Here is a 15,967-nt window from a genome sequence, read left to right as displayed (position 1 = left end):
TTTTTTTTACACATTCAATACTTGGAAGTATGGTAGGGTTGTTATCATTCTATGTAGCTTTCTTTAAACTCTCTTTTCTGTAAAGCTAATTGATTAAGAAAATAACTATTAACTCTTGCCCATCACCTTTGTATTTAAATAAGAATGATAAAATAGAATTTTTCTTCTAATTGATTTATTTTATGTTTACAAAAGTGGTTATCTTTTAGTTATTAGTTGTTTTTTTTTAAAAATCCTCTCTCTTTATTGTTCCTAACTTATATTTTGTGTTTACAAGGTTACATGTTGGAAGGTTTTCCATGTTGTTGTCAAACATTTACTGTTGATGAACAAATCAACTTTTTAAAAAATTTGACTCTGACACCAGACTACATCATCTACCTGAAAGTGAGTTTGTTTTATAACCTTTTTAAAGTGTTAACTAAAATTATTCTCATAGTTACAATAATTAAATTAAGGCAATTTACTTGGATGAAATATTGAATTCTAATAATTAAATTCGATTTTTTGGGCGTATTAAGCAGCATGTAATATTGCCTTTCCATTTTTTTAAAAAATATTCAATATTTCCTATCAGCAGTAATTAGTTTTAAAATATTATTTTAAACTTTTTTACTGCTGATTTTTACTGATGATAGCAACATTTTTTGATCATTCAATAAAAATTTCTCTGGTAAGAACTGTTGCTACTTATGTAGAATAGTTTTAGTAGTAGTTTAATGTTTACTTTGTAAAACCCAAAATTACTATGTAAAATAACTCAACAAACTAAAACAAACTTTCATTGAAAAGTAGTCAAAAAGAACTAAAAAACTTGCTTTTATCACAAAATCTCTATCTATTGCTATCTCTATCTATTTATTGCACAGAGTATCTATTGCTCTTATCAGAAAAAAAAAAAAAACAAGTAGCAAAAGAGTATTAAAAGAGATTCTATCCAAAGAAGGCAGTTTTGATACATGCTTTTTGTTTGGCTGTTTTAATATAATTTTTTTGGCTGTGTTTATAGGTTTTTATGCTCTTGCTTGATAAGGACATTTTGAGGGTCCTTGGAGATTGATAGCAAGTCAAGTTGGCTTCAAATTTTACAGTTCAAATTTTACTCTTCTATTATTAGTCAAGAAATTAGTTCCAGAAAGTTTTTTATCTTTTTGTATAATGTTTGAGAAAAAAATTAACTTAAGGAAAAATAAAATTGTTCTAAACTATTTAAACAATTATAATTAGTAAAACAAAACTTTCAAAAATGATGGATGATTTGGATGAAAAAATGTATTTTGAGGTATATCAAGAAAAAATTTTTTTTTTTTGATATCATATTGCATACCCTCTAAAATTGATCCCACATATGAAAGTATTTTGTGTGCAAAATACTATCTATAAATATTAAGATTAACCCATCCCTCAAAAACACTCAATTTTTTAAGAAAGCAAACATTTGTATGATACTTTGCTATTACAAAGACTACTAGTTATGCAAAAGAAATATATATTTTTTCATGTCTTAGTATTTATGAGTCCATCCTATTTCCCAAAAAAACTTATGTATGATTCCACCCTTTTAATAAAAAAAGATTGGTAATGTAGTCTTAAGAATGCAGCGACTTTTATAAAAGTCATCTGCTCAGATAGATTATCTAATGACAAAAGAAGCAGCAGTAAAGACAAGATCATACAGGAAAGCTTTGCTACAAAACTAGATGATTTGTTTGACTCTATGTCAATTGTAAAAAATGAAGAAGACAGGGAGTTCCTAAGACTGCAGAAAGAGGGAAGAGTAGGTAACTATAGCCAATAGACTGACTAATAAAGAAAGAAGAGTTGAGGAGAAGCAAAGGAAAGAGAAACATGCCACATGTCAAGAGAAGAAGAACAAGAGAAAGAGTTTGAAAAGGTGAGATTACCAGCAGAAAATTTATCAACTGAGGAAAATTCGGTTGATAGTGATGAAGATGATGAAGCCCAACTCAGTGACAGTAAGCCTAAGAAAATCAGAATATTTTTACCACAAATGTGCTCCACATTATATAGAACAAACACCAGCATTCAAATGTCCACAATGATTGTTGCTTCAGTTTTGAATGAAGTTGGACCATCTACAGCCAATGTTGTATAATTTAAAACAATGCAAAAACAGAGTTTCTTTTGTTCCATCAAAGTGTGTGGCACATTGGGATGGCACGCTCATGCTCAAGAACAGTGCAACTTCAAATGATCTAGTGGATTGTCTGACAGTATTGCTAACTTCACTTGCTGATGGAAGTGTGAAGCTAGAAGTTTCAGGTCTTTCATTAGAAACTGGAAAGGATATTCAGGCTGTATATGAATTGCTTCATTCTTGGAATGCACATTCAGAGTTTACTGGCATTTGCTTTGATACAATAGCAGCCAACACTGGACACAAAGTGGGGGCAGCAGCACTGATAGAAGAGCTGTTGGAAAGAAATTTACTCTGGCTGAGCTGTAGACATCTCATGATGGAAGTCTTACTCTCTGATGTTTTCACAATATGCTTTGTACCCTCACAGTGTTATAAAATGGGTTCTAACCTTGATTTTCTGACCCGAGAAAACCCTTTTGTGGAATGATAGCCCACACTATGGGGATCACTTGGATATAAGTATTAAAATCAGATTACAACGTCCTGGCAAGTTATTGACAGGGCCGTACCGAACGACAAAGATGTGGGGGGGGGGGTGAAAATGAAAAAAACAAATTTTACCGACAAGATTTTTTTTTTTTTTTTTTTTTTTTTAGAAGCCAAATTTCAGTTTTAACCGACATAAACCATAATTTTTGAGTTTTCCGTCAAAAACCGACAGAATATAGTACAAAATATAGGTTATTCCAATAAATATGAACTAGGGAAACAAAAAGACATATTCTGAGAGTTTATCGTGTATCTAAAATGAAAATTATGCTTTAAAATAAATATTCTAATATAAGAAAAAATCATTCTAAAATGGCTCTTTTCACAAGCAATGTTTACTATTAAAGTCCACAAGGCAGCATTGCAACTTTTTACTGTATTCAGGATGATGGTTAGGTCGTTTGTACCTTTGCCAATGCACTTGAAAGTTGTGATGCATTGCCTCTGTTGCTTGTTCTGAGTAAAGTCCGAGAGCATGGCCGTGTTTGTCAATGAAATCTTTCACATGAAAAAATACAGCATGAACCTTGGGTGTCACAGAAACATTTTGCAGTGCCACATAAGCCACTCTGAAAGCTTCAATTTTTTGTACATAACTTGGATCAAGAACGCATCCAAAACAGGCAGACACTACTGCATTGAATTTTCGAAATACATCAACTAATGGTATTGCAGCATAGCATGAGTGTTTCTCGACAATAGATTGAAGAAGATCAATATTTTTTAGCAGCTTCCTGTACTCATTTCCTGCAAAATGCCCTCCATGATAAGGCTGTTGTTTAATGTGCAGTGAATCAGTCCAAAGAGTTCCTTGAGGGAAAACTTTTAGTAGGGCAGCAAAGAGATGATTGAAAACACCAATAAGGAGATGCAACTCCATTGGCGGTATGAAGTCCAAAACTAATGTGCCACCAGCAAGATCAAATACAGGAGAATGAACAACATTCATGTAATCACGAGCTCTTTTGATGTTTGATCCTGCTGCATTGAAAAGTGAGACATTCTGATCAAGAGATTGGAAAGTTCTTAATTTTCCTTGATTTAAAAGGTCCGTTGCACTTGACTCACACCAGGTGCAGGGGTGTGCACTTGAGTGTGCTTGGAGACCACAAGTTATATTTGCCAGTTTTAGGTCACAGGACAAAACAAAATCTTGGTCTCTCATATTGATCAATTCGAAAATTTGAGACACATTTGAGTAGTTTTCTTGCAGGTCCTCAGAGACAGCAATAATAAGTTGCCGCTTAACTCCAGTGTCCTTGAAAAACTTGTTTGTGCAATTGAGTTTTGCTGGGGGAGTGTTAGGTTCACGATTTAATTCAATAATTCCAAGGCTTACTTTCAGGAATCCTCCCCCACCGTCAATTCCAACTTTCACAATATGATTGTTTGATGTGCTTCTCATAGAAATGAGTTCATTTTTAAGCTCTTTGAAGTCCTTGCAATGAATGACAGTCCTTCCACATCCAGCATGATCTTTAATCAATGAACTCGTGAAATGGTGAGAAAGCTGCTTACTAACTGCATCAATTTTTACAGCATTCTCAACAATATGTTGTGAATGTTTTTCTCAACAATATGTTGTGAAGTTGACTGATTAATTGTAGCAGCTAGTCTCTTGATGCCATTGTTTGAAAGCCCTGTGTTTGCCTGAACTTGAACAAGTTCTTTTATACTAATTGATGTGTTTGGAGGAAATAGTTTTCTAGCTGATGAGGAACCTAAAATAAATGCAGATATTGTTTAATTTCGAAATTTCTAAAATATCTTTTCATGAAAGTTAAACTTTTACCTGGCATTATTGGAAGCATTCTTCCACCTTGTGGTTGACTCAATCGAACAGTGCCATGTGGAGAAGAATCCTTACTTGAAACAACAAGAGCAGCAACTCGTTCAGATGCAACAGGATCCTTGGTTGCAACAGCAACAAGGTTATTTCGCAAAGTGCCCTTTGTGCACTGATGAGGTAATCCTCTTCCAATAATTGAAAAACAGTCAGAGCATCGTTTTTGGACAGTTGAAGATGGAGTATTTTGTGCTGAGCTCTGCAAAAGCTGAGTTTTCTGTTGACCATTATTTCTCAGTTTTCCAACAAAACAAATCAAACAGTCACATTGTGTGTCTCTAGTTTGAGGTCGAATTTTTATAGTCTCAAAATTGTAAAGTGATGGGAGATTGATGTGTTCTCCAGAATCCTTTCTTCTTAAACAAGAACAACACTTTTCACAAATTCCAAGTGGAACTTTGTCATTACTAAAATCGATCCTCTCATTGAGTATTGTTTGGCATTTTTCTTTTAGGAAAGGTGTCAGTTCCCTCTGACATTTACTGCAAAGAAAACAGACAGTTTTCCTGCAGTCTTGGTGGTTTTTTGCTGTATTCGGCATTTCTTTGTAAAATTAGATGTGTGCAGTTTTGCTCTCGTGAATAAAGTAAATAAATCATGCCTTTTCCCGAAATTTTTATTTTCCCGAAATTTTCCCGAAATTCAAAAACTGTCTTATTTTCACAGTTAAAAATAATTTTTATGAAAAGTTAAACAGAAAAACAGAAGAATAAAAAAATATTATATTTGTTTAGTAATAAAGGAAGCTTATCTTCTTGATATCTTTTAATTTTTCAACTTTTTTTTATGTTTTCATAAAACATAATGCTCTTTATGCTACAGTATGTTTGTTTACTTGAATTTAAAATTATATCTTACTGTAAAAATGCAAAACAAGCTGTCATTTTGAATGTGTGTGTAATCAATAAATTCAGAAAATTTAAGCATCAATAACTTGCCAGAACGTTGTAATCTGATTTTAATACTTATATCCAAGTGATCCCCATAGTGTGGGCTATCATTCCACAAAAGGGTTTTCTCGGGTCAGAAAGTCAAGGTTAGAACCCATTTTATAACACTATGCCCTCATCTAGTGCCAGCATACTTATGTTCAAGAGATTTAAACAAGCCTGGTTTATGTTTAATCATCAGATAAAAAAGATGCAGCACAGTCTCTGATACCACAGCTGAGTTGAGGCACTTCATCACACAACAATTGGAAATTTTACATTCCAGAGATGATTATCTTGAACTTCTACAGCTTGCAGCTCTATCAGTTGGAATTCACTTTTGAAAGGAATTTTAAGTTGGAATTGAGTTGGAGGTAAGCTACACTGCTAGTTTCAGTGATTTTTACTAAAGTTGTAAATACATAAAAGTTTACACAATTCACCAATTTTACCAAAAAAAGGTGACATTCAGATAACCAGGAGTCTTCCATAGAGCCTATTGTATGGCTAAAGCCATTTATTCACTCAAGATGGGACTTCTTCTCAAAGGAAACAAAACTGCTATTGGGCTATCCAGGAACAGGTCAAGTCTATCAGTTGGTTAAATCCATTTGTTGTGTCTGTGTATCTAGAGTCATGGTTTACATGCAACACAGCAGCTGATGCTCCTCTGAATAATGTGCTCCTGATACAGCGTCTGAAGGCATATGAAGACAAACAAATCCAAGAAGCATGACTGAAGATGATGCTTCATCATTCGTGGTATTTGGCATCACTATGTTTGTTCTTGTAGAAGATTGAAGCAGTCCAGAAAGCATTAATTGTCAATAGCATGACATCAGAGAGGGGAGCTCACTTGATCAAGTTGCTGCCAGCATACATCAAGGACTTACAGCTGCTGTCATTATTCTTCAGTATGCTAGGCCTTGATGACAGATACTTGGCCAGAACAACCATCATATCTTGAAACAGCCGAGGTGATTGCATACCTCCCATGTGTAAATGATTGTGCAGAGGGAGGGTCTGCAATGATTGAGGAGTTTAATTCATCTTGTAAAGTTGAAGAACAGAAACAATTTCTGTTGCAAGTTGTTGAAAAACAAAGAAAAGAACTTTGTTCTTCTAATTGCATTGATCTGCCTATCATGTAATGTTATTGACTTTACTTTCTAGAGTTTTGGTTTCCAAATTTGTTTATTTTGTATACTGTTACAATTTTAAATAATATGGCATTACATAATAATTATGCTATAAATTTAAGACATTTCAGGAAAAAATTGATTTATTAGTGCAAAACATGTCGTTTTTGGAATTTTGTAAAACTGGATGTTTTTGAGGGATTGCTTAACATTATGTGATTGGAAAAATATTTAGAAATGGAAGTCAACTGGTATGTTAGATCATTTTGAAAGGGTATGCCATATGATTTTCAAATGTATATATTTATTGACCCTAATGTATTTGTATTGCTTCATTCACAGATTTCTGATATTGAGCTATTAAAGAGATGTTCAAAATTGAAAGTTGATCCTTTAACAAATTACACATATACAGTAGAATTTTATAAAGATGAAAGCAAACTTGCTTCTATGACAAGTGTTACAAATCCAACAAATTTAGAAGAAAATAAAAAGGAAAATGATAAAATTGAAGATGATGAAATTGAAGATGATGAAACAGAAGCTGATGAAACAGAAGCTGATGAAAATAAGCATAATAACAATGTAAGTGTTATATGATTTTTAAAATGTTCCTTCATTTTTTTATAATTCCTTATGAAATTCAGCAGTAGTAAATTTTTAATACAATTTTAGATTCTATTTAAAAATTTAGATATGATTTAGAGACTCTTTAACAAAGATTTTTTTTTTAGTCATTTAGTAATCTTACATTTAAAGCCAGCATAGTAGGAAGATTGGTGTTTCAGTATGAAGAGCTTACTGGAAGCTTAAATGATTACTTAAAAAAATACAAAGAAAATGTACTGGGGAGTTTGGAGGTCATTAGGTTTTGGCTATATATTTATTACATATACAAAAGAAAACATAAAAACATATAAACTCTGCATTAAATGTAAAAAACATATAATAACAAACAAAATTTGATCTTTTTGTAATATTTGTTGCTTAAATTTAGAACTTTATGGGAGAGTATGGGAAACAAAAAATAATTGAACTGGATGCAAGCTTATCATCAAAGTTAGTTTACACGGTATAATGGTTGTTTGATAAAAAATTTTTAAATGCCATTTTTTATTTAGAACTGTTTAAAAATATTTACTGTATACTTTTACATTTATTTTTAAAGTTTCTCTTGTTATTTTTTATTGACTATATTTTAGTTTAAAAATATATTTTTATAAATATTTTGCTAGAATTAAGAAATTTAAATGAAGATGTAAGTTTTATTTAAAGCTCTTTTTTTAAAGCTCTTTTTTTAAAGCAATAAATAATTGATCTCATTTTGATTCTACACAACTTTTTTTGAACTTCATTAAATAAAGTTTTTAAATAATATAAAAACAATTTTTTTTTATACTAATTCTAAAGGATTTAATCTGTATGTCATGGAGTTTTTAATTAAAACATTTCTAGCTAAAAAATTCAGGTGCAACTATTTTCTTATAAACTCTGATCCTCATAGTATACAGTTCAAATAATATTAGTAACAAGAAAATGAGTTTATTAGCCCTTTTTTTTTGTTTGTTTTCTTACTTTTTAAGTGTTTGCCACTAGAAAAATCTTTTCAAAAAATGCTAATCATCAATAATTTATGCCATATCGAAATTCTTCTGCTGCACATTTGATAGACCTGTTAATGAATTAAAATCTTTTGTAAAAACTCTCTTATTTTTAAACTTTTCAGAGTTAAATAATGTACAAATGTTTCTTATAGAAAATGGGCAGGTTGAATTAAAGTTAAATAGAAAACAAAGTAATCAGTTACAAACATTGAAATGCTGTGACCTTTAAAAACCCAAAGAGAGTTCTTCTAGAAGTTTAATTTTATTTTGTAACTAACATTTTTTAAGGTATTAAAAAATGGTAGCTTTTTTTAAGTTTCTGAGTTAACATTTTTAAAAAAAAAACTTTTTTTTCTCTCATTAAGATAGCTCGTAAGTCAGCTTTAACACTGTTGAATGACACTGAATTCATTACAAAATTTTATATGGAAGAGTCAAAATCTGCTATTTAATGCACATTTGATGTGAATTTTTTCTGCTTTTCTTCAGAGTTTGCTTCAAAGAACAGATTTTGAACTAACAAATCAGGTTTTTGTTCCAGAAAAGCTTATAGGACCAGAAAACCAAATAGATTTTCCACAGGATGAAGAAAGTGATGAAATACTGAGAAGTTTATCTTCTGTTAAATGGGTTTCACCTGGATATAGATGGAAGCGCAGTAAATGGGGAGCTTTGTGTCCTGTTGCATTTCAAAATGGGCAAATGATTAATGGGCATCCAGAATATGCTGTAAGGTAAATCAAAAACTCAATCCTGTTTTTTAGGTATCATAATCTTTTTTTTTTATAAATTTCATATTTGAAAAATTTCTGATACAATAATGTTAGCTATACACATTTACTTTTGTTAATCATTTGTTTAGTAAAAAAAAAACTAGATTAAAGTCTCCTTTTTTTATTTTATAATAATAAAATTCCTTGAAGATAATTATATCAAAAGGTAATTATATAAAAAATCTGTTAAATACCTTTAACAATTTAACTTTATAATATAAGTTCATTTCACTCTGGGATTAAACAAAATGGCACACAGTTTTGGATTTGTGCTGTTTGCTTTGATAGTTTAGTTAAAAAGACTTTAAAATTTCGAAAGGTCTGCTATTGAATGAAAGATTCATGTTTACTAGCCTAATGTTGTATGTAATAACTATTACATAAATCTTTACAATCTGGGTAGGAAAAAAACTAAATATCTGGGAAACTGGATGCATGAGTATGAAAGTTAAATATACAAAAATAATTTAACTCCTAAATTTATGGAATATAAAATTATGATAGCAATGCTGAAAGTTTTTAAAACAATGCAGTAAACTCACAAAAAGTAAAATGGCAATGCTTGGCAGATTGAAAAAATTATATCATGTGGACCAAATTTCATTAATTTTGATAGAAGGGTTTAGTTTAATACTCATTGAGATCTCATTTTAAAAACTAAAGTCCAACAAGTCCAAAACTTACTAGAATCATATAAGAGTGGCTTTTATCATAGCTAACTGCATTAGTACAAGATTTTTTAGGAAAGAGCACATCTTTCAAGTAAAGAGAAAGTTTCTAATCTGTATATTTTTGTAATCTGGTACAGGCTAAGTAAAAAAGTAATGTAAAAGATTTAATTTGATCATGAGATATTTTTGTTGTGATAATATTTTCTTCTGTATAAAAAGTATAAGTGTGTTTGGATTTCAATTGTTAATAGTTTTTTTTCCCACTCCTCAGAGGTTTTACATGCTTAAACTCTTAACAGTAGTAAACAAAAGGCAGTTACTGAAAACATTTTTTACTTAAAAGATGTGTTAAGTGCATTATTTTATTTTGCTTAAGATTAGACATAGAAATGAATAGAAATTAGATTACTTCAGTAGTTTTACTTCTTTAACAAGAGCACCAACCAGCCAAAAAATGTTCATTTTAGCTTTTTAGATAAGATGTATTAGCTATTTTCTATTAAAGCTGCTAAAAATTGTCACTTTAGCTTTTTAGATAAGATGTATTAGCTCTCTTCTAATGAAGCTGTCAAAAAATGTTCTTTTTAGCTTTTTAGATAAGATGTATTTGCTATTTTCTATTAAAGCTGCTAAATATTGTACACTTTAGCTTTTTAGATAAGATGTATTTGCTCTCTTCTAATGAAGCTGTTGATAAGTTTATAACATCGCCGCGTCAGTTTATTGTACCATTGCAGCACACATCATCACCATATAAAATAGCAATTCTAGGTCCCCCTTTCTCAGGAACATCAACGTTGTGTAAAAAATTAGCATTTCAATACAAAGTTCAGGTAGGAAGTAATTTTGTTGTTTAGAATTAGAATTTAAATTCATATTAAGGTAAATGAGGTAGTAATTGACCATGTACCAGTAGTTGACCATTTAAAAGTAAAATTGTTAAAATAAGCCCTACTTTGGTAAAACGATTTTAAAAACAGCGGGAATATACTCTCCTGCCATTTGGCTGTACCCATCTAAACTCTGGAAACATTTGGCAGCTTTGAAAAAGGATGGATGAATACCAATGTTAATGTGCTAAGCTCTTGTCTAATTTTTTAAGTTTTATTCCGCAATTTGCTTAGGAAAAATTGTTAAGAGGGTGGTCAAATATTGGATCAGAAAACTTAAAAAAGTAATTGACCAGGGTGGTCAATTACTCAGTAATTCCTTTGTTTATCTTGTTTATCTTAATTCATTGTAATATGCTTCTTATGGGTGGCCAGTAAAGGAAGTATATATAAGGGAACAAATACAAAAGAAGATCTGCCATCCAAACTTGTTTTCTCGACATGGTTCATACCTCATACGAGAAATAAACACTTATTCTTCATTTCATTTTTAATGATGTATTTGTGTTGCATAGCTTCGAAAATATTCAAAATGTCTTTGTAATTTTATATTCACTGAAATGAAATAAAATATTATCACTGCTTTCATTTTTCTCTCATTGAACATATGGTCAACTACTAAAGCAAAGGACGGTCAAGTACTGAAAAAAAAAATTTTTTATACGATCAATTACTAACATAAAATCATGCTTAAAAAAAAACAGCTTAAAGACATGGCATTCATATGGAATTTTTTCTCTTCAGAGGTCAATTACTGGTACATTTACCTTATCGTAATATTTTTAATTCATTATCAATTTTGTTGTTGTTGTTGAATTTGCAAGGTGATTAAGTTAAAGGAAGTTGTTGAAGAGCATTTGAAAAAGTTACAAAATGAGAAGTTACCAAAGTTAATTGAAGCAGCAGTTGTAAAAGTGAAGGGCTCAGATGAGTTAGCCAAAAGAGATGCTTCTCTTGAATCTGAAAATTCATGTAAGCTGTAAAATTTTTGTAGTAGAGACCTTGTTGTTAACAGAAAATCTATTCTGTATCTTTGTATGACTTTTAAGTATGAAGTATGAAATTTAATTTGTTAGTATTTGTTTATGGGGCAAAAAGTTGTAAGAAAATAAAAAATTTAACTTTGTAATAAAGAAATAAGTTAAAATTTTGTCGACATAATTTAGCCAAAGAAGATAAATCTCTTATCAGTGAAATAGATATTGATGAAAATCATCCTCAGGTTTTGAATTATCTTATTTATTTCATTCGGAATAAAGTTTATCTACTTTATCTTATCATCTTTTGCTTTTTACATTTTATCTTTATAATTCTTAAAAAATACCTATTTATGTGACAGGTAATTGAAGAAGTTACTGCAAGAATGAGAGAGTTAGAGCTAACTGCTGAAGAGTATGTTGATTGTATTGAAGAAGCTCTTGCTGCAGCTTTTAAAGACACAAGCAATGATTACAAGTATAATGGTTTTTTACACCAATGCCATACAATATTTGGTTGTTTTTTTTTCTCTCTTAGGTTTTCATGAATTTTTATTTAGACATTCTGGTTGGATATTAGATAAATTTCCACAAACAAGAGATCAGTTTAATATCATGATGGAGAGAGGGATTTCTCTTGATTATATTTTTGTTTTTTATGAAGATAATAATAACCCAGTTCTTGTTGAACGTTGGATTAACCTTCATCAACAAGGTAATGGAATAAATTTATGACTGCATTGATTTCTTTGTTTGTTTGTTTTTTTTTGGTAAACTTTAAACGATATAACAATATTTAATATATAAAAAACATAAAATCTAAGACTTAATTTTTTGAATTTTTTCCTTATAACAGCTCCAATACTTTTTTTTCAGCAGACCCATTGAACTTTATTTTTGTTATTTTAGAAGCAGATCCATTTAACTTTATTTTTGTTATTTTAGAAGCAGATCCATTGATTTTTATTTTCGTTATTTTAGAAGCACAACAATATCTCTCATTTCTTATTGCTTGTCAGAGAACACTTCAAATAGCATTAAATTCTGTTTAGTATTAAGTATTATTTAAGATTTGGTACCCTTGGAAAAAAACTTCAAGTGTGTCCTAACAAATTGACACATTTGCATTGAAAATTTAATTTAAAAAGATACACAACAAAAATTTTTAAAAAATCCTGAAAATTTTAATGTCCTTTAAGATAAAGCTACAACAGTTTGTAGTTTATAAAAATCAGGACTCTTTAAATGAGTTTTAATTGCATTAAGTAGAAGATATTTTTTCATGTACTGTCAGATTCTTACATATCTTCACTAGTTAGCAATAAAAATTTAGGATTTCTTTCAGACTGTTATATTTAGTGCTTTAATTACAGGCTGCATATGAGTGTAAGCTATTATTATATACAGATTTTGTAATTAATGAATTTTTATTGTTTTTTTGTTTGCAAAATCTAAATTCTTTCATTTAAGTCAATTGTACTTGTTAATTTATGTTTAGTTAATATTATTGAATTTTTTATAAAAATATAAGATATAAATAAATCTTCATTTGGGGGGGGGGGGGGTTGAGTTTACAAATTTTTCTATATTATGGTAAAATCTCTGTTTTAGTAACAAAATATAAAAGGAATAACAACAACAATAATAGTAATAATAATAATAGTAATGATAAAAGTAATGATAATGATATTTAAAGTAGTAGTAATAATAATAATAATAATAATAATAATAATAATAATAATAATAATAATAATAATAATAATAATAATAATAATAATAATAATAATAATAATAATAATAATAATAATAATAATAATAATGATAATAATAATAATAATAATAATAATAATAATAATAATAATAATAATAATAATAATAATAATAATAATAATAATAATAATAATAATAATAATAATAATAATAATAATAATAATAATAGTAATAATGATAAGAATAATGATAATAATAATAATAATAATAATAATAATAATAATAATAATAATAATAATAATAATAATAATAATAATAATAATAATAATAATAATAATAATAATAATAATAATAATAATAATAATAATAATTATAATAGTAATAGTAATAGTAGTAATAGTAATATATATTTGTTACAACAAAAATAATAATAATTGACAAAATACAAATTATAGATTGTCAGATTACAGTTAGTTTTTGTGAAGCTCATATTGCAACTTTTTCTAAGGAAAGCTGCGAGCTGTAGTAACATTAAAGCTTATCGAGGTTCGCTTTAAAACTGTTGACAGTTGGAGAACTAATTACTTTATCTGGTAACATGTTCCATGCCTTGGCAATGCGGTTGTTAAAAAAGTGGAAACGAGCTAAATTGTTGCTGTACTTCTCACGGTGATGAATTTCTCTGTGATTTGCTCTTGGTGGAATTGTGATGAGGGGAAAGTGCCAGTTGACTATGTCGATGTTATTAGTAAGTTTATATTTTTGAATGAGGTCACCTCTTTTACGACGTTCAACTAGAGAAGATAGGCCAAGATGTAAACATCTGGACATGTAGTCTAACTTTTTCAGTTTGTCTGGTACTTTTGTTGTTCTACGCTGTATTAACTCAATAGTTTGTTCATCTTTCACCAAATGGGGGTGCCAGGCCGGAATCGCAAACTCAAGTAAAGGACGAATGTAGGTGCAATAGAGTTGTTTCCATAAAGAAGCATCACGAGATTGGAAAGTGTGTTTTAGGATGCCTAGCATTTGATTTGCTTTGCATGAGGCAATGATGGATTGGGTTTCTACTTTAAGATCATTGGTAATTTGAATTCCCAAGTCACGCTCAGAGGTGGTTGCTTCCAATGTAGTTCGAGTCGTTATTGAACAAGGGCCTAATTCCTCCATTGAGTACTTGAAAGGAATTAATTTTTTTTGACCAAAGTGCATAACCTTGCATTTCTTTGCGTTTAACTCCATGAGCCAAGATTTAGTCCAATGAACAATTTGGTCAATATCTGATTGGAGTTGAAGTTGAGCAGCAAGTGAGTTGACAATGCTTAGGATTTTAGTGTCATCAGCGTAGATCTTACAACTGTTTTCTTTGCTTATTACATCCGGCAGATCATTGATGAAAATGACAAATAAAATTGGACCCAAGACTGATCCTTGTGGAACTCCACTTGTCACAGGTAACCAATTCGATTGAGTGTCACCAAGGATGACTCTTTGAAACCTGTTGAGTAGGAAAGCTTTTATCCAATTGAGAAGATTGCCTTCAATTCCGTACATTTTTAATTTGTAAAGCATTCGTTGATGTGGGACTTTGTCAAAAGCTTTAGCAAAATCCAGAAATATGACGTCAACTGGTAGCTTTCTGGCTATATTTCCAGTCAAGAAGTCCATTGTTTCAAGGAGATTTGTAACGCATGCTTTTTTTTCTAAAAATCCATGTTGACTATTTGATAAAAGTTTGTTTGATATTAGGTGCTGCATAATTGCCTTCTTAACTAATTTCTCCATTATTTTACAAGGAATTGAGGTGAGGGATATTGGTCTGTAGTTTGATGGGTCGATTCTAGAGCCCTTCTTAAATAAAGGTGTTACATTTGCTTTGGACCATGAGCTTGGAATTTCACCATTGTCTAATGACTTTTGGAAGATGAGAGTAAGTGGAGAAGACATTGAGGTAGAACAATAGCGTAAAACGTGAGGACTGACATTGTCTACACCAAGTGATTTAGATATATCTAGTGCTGAGAGTTCCATAATTGTGGCCAGAGTATCGAAAGATATATTATTGAGGATTACGTTAGTTCTATGATCAAAACGGGGAAGATTGTCATTAGATGGCTCTTTGCTGAAAACTGATTGAAATTGATTGTTAAGTGAATTGGCTATTTTAATTTTGTCAGAACTAATGATCTCACTGGAACTGGTGATTCGCATAGATGAGATCTGATTTATTACAGAGCGTTTACTATTTATGTATGAAAACAGTCTTTTAGGGTTACGCTTATCATTGGCAAGGGCATTTTTGAAGGATTTCAGAGAAGAACGACTTAGTTTTTTAACGAGCTTTCTAGTTTCTCTATATTTCACAACCAGGGATGTAATTTTCCATTTTGAACTGACGTTACGAGCCCAGAGCGATTTTTTAAGTCGAATAAGAGATAATAGTTCTTTTGTCATCCATGGTTGTTTTTTGGGGGATGGTTTGTTCGGCACACGAGGGATGAATTGATGACAACATTCATTGTATTTGTTGAGCCAAAGTTGGTAACATTGTTCTACGTTTAAGTCTTTAAAAATAGATGACCAGTCAACCTTATTGAACTCTTCGTTGATTTTTTCGTAGTTACCAAACTTGTATACAAATTTAGAGCTGTTGAAATGTGATAATTTTACACTGGAAGCCAGTTTGTAATGCCAGGTGATAGAACAATTATATTGGTCAGACAGACTGAGTGGAGGACCGATGTTAATTTCACTAGCACGATCAGGAGAGTCACATAT

At 30.3% G+C, this 15,967-nt stretch overlaps 3 protein-coding genes and 1 pseudogene across 9 annotated transcripts in view; 1 reads left to right on the top strand and 3 right to left on the bottom strand.

Annotated features, from left to right (window-relative positions):
* LOC145202327 (adenylate kinase 9-like) overlaps nucleotides 1-15,967 on the top strand; it is a 31,181-nt gene that overhangs the window by 3,380 nt on the left and 11,834 nt on the right. For 4 of the 6 annotated variants that reach the window (XM_090080950.1, XM_090080948.1, XM_090080949.1 and 1 more), the window contains 10 exons: nucleotides 278-387; nucleotides 6,907-7,149; nucleotides 7,299-7,424; nucleotides 7,562-7,636; nucleotides 8,658-8,902; nucleotides 10,262-10,445; nucleotides 11,327-11,474; nucleotides 11,669-11,724; nucleotides 11,842-11,957; nucleotides 12,040-12,194. In XM_090080950.1, the coding sequence (XP_089937076.1) occupies nucleotides 278-387; nucleotides 6,907-7,149; nucleotides 7,299-7,424; nucleotides 7,562-7,636; nucleotides 8,658-8,902; nucleotides 10,262-10,445; nucleotides 11,327-11,474; nucleotides 11,669-11,724; nucleotides 11,842-11,957; nucleotides 12,040-12,194 (1,458 nt within the window). Of the gene's footprint in view, nucleotides 1-277; nucleotides 388-6,906; nucleotides 7,150-7,298; nucleotides 7,433-7,561; nucleotides 7,637-8,657; nucleotides 8,903-10,261; nucleotides 10,446-11,326; nucleotides 11,475-11,668; nucleotides 11,725-11,841; nucleotides 11,958-12,039; nucleotides 12,195-15,967 lie in introns of those variants that run through there. The other 2 variants (XM_090080952.1, XM_090080953.1) reach the window with 2 other exon arrangements.
* LOC145202058 (uncharacterized) overlaps nucleotides 1-15,967 on the bottom strand; it is a 177,452-nt gene that overhangs the window by 159,814 nt on the left and 1,671 nt on the right. The gene's annotated exons all lie outside the window — the stretch shown is intronic.
* Nucleotides 1-15,967, bottom strand: part of LOC149891088 (uncharacterized) — a 107,310-nt gene that overhangs the window by 89,672 nt on the left and 1,671 nt on the right. The window lies entirely within an intron of this gene.
* Nucleotides 2,853-5,037, bottom strand: LOC149891089 (uncharacterized; annotated as a pseudogene). The gene is made up of 2 exons (XR_016450493.1): nucleotides 4,443-5,037; nucleotides 2,853-4,371 (listed from the first exon to the last, which is right to left on the bottom strand). The product of XR_016450493.1 is annotated as an uncharacterized LOC149891089 (transcript).

Source organism: Hydra viridissima, unplaced genomic scaffold, assembly GCF_058129835.1.
Source record: "Hydra viridissima isolate aposymbiotic clone 2 unplaced genomic scaffold, HvirCarnegie_v1 scaffold_3, whole genome shotgun sequence".
Taxonomy (NCBI): Eukaryota; Metazoa; Cnidaria; class Hydrozoa; order Anthoathecata; family Hydridae; genus Hydra; species Hydra viridissima.
Note: the sequence above shows the minus strand (reverse complement) of the source record. Positions and strands in the feature narration are given on the sequence as shown.